The sequence below is a fragment of the Mya arenaria genome, chromosome 16, assembly GCF_026914265.1.
Source record: "Mya arenaria isolate MELC-2E11 chromosome 16, ASM2691426v1".
NCBI classification, from domain to species: Eukaryota; Metazoa; Mollusca; class Bivalvia; order Myida; family Myidae; genus Mya; species Mya arenaria.
Window position 1 is genome coordinate 51525873 of NC_069137.1, and position 5861 is coordinate 51531733.

General features: G+C 35.4%; 1 protein-coding gene across 1 annotated transcript; it reads right to left on the minus strand.

Moving 5' to 3' along the window:
• Positions 1-390: 390 nt before the first annotated feature.
• On the minus strand, positions 391-2975 carry LOC128221961 (zinc finger protein 26-like). Its single transcript, XM_052930684.1, has 2 exons — positions 2857-2975; positions 391-2237 (listed from the first exon to the last, which is right to left on the minus strand). Exon 2 carries the CDS (start codon positions 2081-2083, stop codon positions 842-844), a length of 1242 nt encoding a protein of 413 aa, XP_052786644.1. The 5' UTR covers positions 2084-2237; positions 2857-2975; the 3' UTR covers positions 391-841.
• Positions 2976-5861: the final 2886 nt, after the last annotated feature.

Consider the following 5861-nt stretch of genomic DNA (forward strand, 5'->3'; position numbering starts at 1 on the left):
ATCGAATTTTTAAAAAGCCGTTTTGACTTAATCGATTTCTTTTACAGCACAGCATTCATTCAATAAAACAACGATTTTCATTGGTCCTTATACGTGTAACTATCCAACCGCAAGGGGTAGTATATTTTTTTTACCAATTTCAATGTTATTATCATGGCTGAGAAAAAGAAAACAACTCAAATTAGATGGGGGAGATATAAACAAATTCAATTTCAATGAGGCCCTGGTGCATTAGAGGAATGCAAAACAGAGGAAAATGTTCCTGGCTGGGGAGGGTTATAATTTAGGGATGTGATTTGTCCGCGGATCTAATGGCCCAAAGGACCCCCCCCCCCTCCCCCCCCAAAAAAAAAGTAAATAAATAAAAAGATTTTTTTTTTTTTAGCTGATTCAAAAAGTTACTAGTGTGCTTTTGGGCCAGTCTTTCTTCTACGGCAGTGTGCTTGTGACCCCAAAAGTGCCCTCCAGCTGCCAGGTCAATCACATCCCTGATAAAGCATAACAACACATTGACATGTAAAACTGTTCTTAACATATATCATTGTGTCTCATTTGTGCCATGTTTATAGTTTTTTTCTAAATGTTAAATTAATCTGTCCAATATTTGAGAATACTGATGTCATGTGGATGTTACACCATGTATATAATAGTTAAATATAACACTTTCATTTAAAAGTTTTCATTTTTCCCCTGGAGAAGGTCATGGCCCTTCACTTTTGAAAATGGCCCCTAATTTTTATGACTGCTGGGCCATTCGGCCCCATCTTTTTCAATCCTTGGCAGAACACTGCAAATATAATTATTTTCTATTTGCAATTATAATTTTCATGAACAGTTTATATTATTTACATGCACTTAAGATGAAACTTTCCTCTCCCTCTTTTCCTGCGTGTTGACTCATGTGTCTCTTTAAAACATCTTTCCTAATAAAAGCTTCACCACATGTCTCACACTTGAATGGTTTCTCTCCCGTGTGGCGCCTCATGTGAACCCGTAAATGAGTACTTTGAGAAAATTCATAACGACATATTTTACACTTGTACGGCCTTTCTCCAGTGTGTATTCTCATATGTTTCATTAACAAATTTCTTCCACTAAACGCTTTACCACATCTCGCACACTCGTATGGCTTTTCCCCAGAGTGTATTCTCATGTGTCCTTTTAAAACAGACTTATAAGAGAATGTCGCGTCACACGTCTCACACTTGTACGGCTTTTCTCCAGTGTGTTGACTCATGTGTCTCTTTAAAACATCTTTCCTTATAAAAGCTTCATCACATACCTCACACTTGTATGGTTTCTCCCCTGTGTGAAGCCTCATGTGAACACGCAAAGGATCACTTTGAGAAAAATCTATACCACATATTTTACACTTGTACGGCTTCTCTCCCGTATGAACTCTTACGTGTCTCATTAATATATTTCTCCCACTAAAAGCTTTACCACATTTCTCACACTCGTATGGCTTCTCTCCTGTGTGTATTCTCATGTGGCCTTTTAATAGAAACTTATGAGTAAAAGCTGCGTCACATGTCTCGCATTTGTATGGCCTTTCTCCCGTGTGCAATCTCATGTGCCCCGCTACATGAGTTTTACGTGTAAAAGCTGCGCCGCATATCTCACACTTGTATGGCTTCTCTCCAGTGTGTATTATCATGTGTCCCACTAAATGACTTTTATATGAAAAAGCTGCGCCGCATGTCTCACACTTGTGTGGTTTCTCTCCAGTGTGTATTCTCATGTGTCCTGTTAAAGCCGACTTTTGAGTAAAAGCAACTTCACATAACACACACTTGTAGGGCTTTTCTCCTGTGTGTATTCTCATGTGTTTACGCAAATCAGTACCATGTGCAAAAGCCACAGAGCAGGTCTCACACTTGTATGGTTTCTCACCTGTGTGTTTTCGCATGTGGTATTTCAAATTACATCTTTGAGGAAAAGCAGCACCACATATCTCACACTTAAATGATTTCTTCTCAGTGTGTATTTTCATGTGGCGCAGTAAATGCTGGCTATCCATAAAATCAATTGAACATATTCCACACCTGAATTGCTTCGCTTCGTCATTTATATTCTGTGACATTTTAAAGAAATTTATTTTTATTCACAGTCATAAGGAAGGATCTAATATGTACATGTCTTTGGTATTCTTCATTTTGGATGTGTTTGTAAACTATCATTTCAAGTAAAACTAGTGCTGCACGTCCAACACTTTACATGCTGCTTCCACATGTCACCTGAAAAAAGCAAAACAATACGAATGATGTTATGCCAACAGAAGAGATTTGATGGGAATTAGTTCGTATTATAATGAAAACTGATGTAAGGGTTCGGACATCAATATTTTTGGATAAAATGTGAAAAATAAATTAAGCAAAACTGAAACTAGCATTTTTACAGACTTGCGATTCAATCATTGGTTTAGTCTAAAATAATAGACGTGTTACACGGGATTCTTCCAAGGAATAACCGTATCAAAAATTGCAAAAAATAAACTTATTTGGACTAGCTATGGGTTGAGAACCTTTCTTAAACTGCCATATTAAAACCAAATTCGTAACAGGATTATGCACATTTGCGACACAAATAATAAATTAACCGGAAATACTAGACTAAAATAATAGCGTTCATTATGAGATTCGTCAAAACCCTTCATCTAATCGTGAAGGATTTGCCATTTAAAAAATATCATAAAAAATCTGTCCATGTACAATTATTTGGACTAAGTAAAGTACCTGTAGTGTAAGAAGAAAATAATGGTATTTTTTTATATTAAACAGTAATTATATTATTTATAACTCAATTGTTTTATGCATAAATAATAAGTTAAACACTTCACCGACTAACAAAATTTACCTTGGCGGGGTTAAGTTGTGAGAAATGATCAAGACGCTTTCATAAGCTATGATGGGTGCTCTTTAGAGAAGATTTAACAGTTCTAGTGCACCTTATTATTGGTTCAATTATTAACAAAGCATGAACAATTTATAACTACGGGAAGTAACTGTACTGTGGACCATTACGATCGCTGCTATTCGCCGGTAACCGGTACCCCTAATCTTCTCTGCATTGATGTTTAACATTCTCTCGGATATGTCTGCCAATATAAATCGGCCAGATTTCTTTTCGGCATACGGTTCACCCCCTTGTTCAATGGTAATGAACGATTCATTGCTGTTTTATTTTCGTTTATATCGGATAATATATACGCCTCTCGTGAAATATATTTGTTGTACACACTCGGTGAAATAAATTACGATCTCCCACTGAAAATAACAATTTCTCGTTCTATCATATGTCTTAAAAGGATATCAAAATACATTTATTTGTAATTGTTCAGAAAAAAATGAATTGCAAAATTAAATGCGAGCGTAACGTCATTTCATGAGATTGTGACGCTGCACTACTTGTTTTTGTTCCTTCGGCAAATATTTGTTATTGTGTTACGATGTCATTTCCACTTAGGTGGTTACCTGTAGGTAGGGATTGACCCAATTAAAGGAGCAACCATCCTTTGTACGCTACTGCTTCTGATAATATCAGCAATATCTAGTAGTATTTATACTACATGATAAATTAAGTACCACCTCTTAGCAAAACTTTCAAAAGATTTTTTTTCCAGCAAGCTGAAATAATTAGAACATATTTTCAACTACACATCACTTTACCGTGCTGTAATTTCCATGTGCATGATTTAACTAACAATCTAGGCGACCCGGGTTCGATTCCCGGCCCGGGCGCATGTGAGTTTGGTTTGTGGTCACCAAGTCGGACAAGTGGGTTTCCTCCGGGTACTCCCCCCCCCCCAACACAAGACCCACACTCTCGCGCAACATCGTGTCAATTAGATTGATTAATACAAGTTCACAATCACTGTAAAATTAAATAAGTTTAAACTAACTTACAATGTTGCTGTTTAAATCGCACATGAGTTATCCTTAGTGTATACTCTTGAAAGAACTAGACACTTTCCAGTGGTATGTCAACTAGAGCAACCGTGCGCGTGTGTATTGTACTACAATTTTTAACCTGGAAAACTAGCTAATGTTATCAATGTATGAACTATACATTGCTCTAATCTACTGTTGTGCATGGATGTATTAAGAAACAGGTCACCGGCTCTTTGTTACGTTTTGTTAGTCAACATATACCTGACTTTAAATAAAGATACTTGTACCTTGTTCCTCGTTTGATTTGGAATTGAGAGCGGTCCGAAAAAGTGAAAAATATCATGTCTAAAGCAGGGAGATATTATTTTCAATTCATTTTCTTTGAAATCATCTAATCGCACATAAGAATAAGTGTCAGATATCTATTACCTGTAACGGGTTCTACTAACTCACTATGACGGAAGTCTATAGTGTAGACTGTTGTGTACATGTAAGTACATTTTCCCGTGCTAAAGAAGTCAGTATCTTTATTTGGATTATGATAAGTATGATTTACAATGTATACTTCTTTCAATTTCATTTAAAGTTTAAGTCATACTTTGTCATATGATTTTATATTCAGAGTTTACTGTCTGCTGTCTATTAATAACTGTATATGCAAATCTGGTTAGTTCCATTTTGTTCGTAAATGATTCATTGGGAAGTGTGTTTATTATGAAATTAGATATGGAATAGGTTTCTTTAAGTAGCTTGTTTGGAATAAAGTATATCATTAAAATGTTTTATAATTAGCAACCTATAGGCTTGTTATAAAGTTGTTTAGCTTTTTCTTTTGGTTGATTTTATAACCAAATTAAACTATGCTACTTGTATTAATATTCATATTTTATAAACCATACTTGGATTTGTTTTCTTTCTATTTAAAGACTGACTGAATCAGTTTCATTAAGATATCTGTCCTCTGATGGTACCTTCACCATTATTACGTTCTTGGACTCTGTCAAGGTAGTGTGTGGTTTCCCTGTGGGCCACTCACATTTTTCATATAGGATTTTCAACTTAAATTTGATTATAGTAACTGAGATGTGAAAGTTTTCTTATTTTTGATAGTTAAAAATAAATTACTTGGAGTTTAGCTTTTTAAACTGTGTTTCTCAATATTTGACGACAGAATTGTTTTAACCTTACAACATAAAGTTGCATTATGGCTTGCCTGAGCAGCTAGGTGTAGCTAGGCATTTGTTAGTTTCATAGTTGTTTTGTTTTACTGTGTTATTTCCATTTGAATATAATCAATGAACTTAAATTCTTGAATAGATTGTATAAAAAAATGAAAACATCTCAGTTGTTTTTCACGCCCAACCTCCCTGCCTTTGCCCTGTGTCGAACCTGAGGGTTCTTGTAAACGCCCGTGCGCCTACTACCACTCGTTGAGGTACATACCTATAATGTGCCCAATATGAGTTAATGTTATGTTTTGGGAACGTTTTAATCGTATGGCGGGTTTAGAATAAAACGAGTGTAACTCAATATGGAGTTGACATTACAACAGACGTCTGCTGAAACTGAACATGATTCAACATTTAGTTCATGCGGAGCTCCTCGGCCATTTTTTTATCGAAAACAAGCTGGGATGTATGTTAGTAATTCGTAATTATTTAAATATTTTTTATCATTAATAAAATGCAGTGTTTAAGCTTTTACTTATTGATCAAAGTTTAAATTGATTGCCAATGTAGTGTATTATTGCAGACACAATTAAGATTCCCAATAGTTAAGTATTTCTGAGTATGTAAACCGTCCATCTGCATCCGAGGTTGTTTTCGAGAAAAATGGCCGAGGAGTTCCAATAAAAAAAGTAAACAATATGCTTGCTTATTTTGTCATATGTATTTTCAGTATCTAAAATTGAGGCTACGGACGCTACACAAAATGACAATATCCATGTAAAGGGCAAGAATTGGGCAACTT

Bases quoted from the DNA above. Each gene is read 5' to 3' on its own strand.
- LOC128221961 (XM_052930684.1), bottom strand. From the start codon at position 2,083: ATGTCACAGAATATAAATGACGAAGCGAAGCAATTCAGGTGTGGAATA.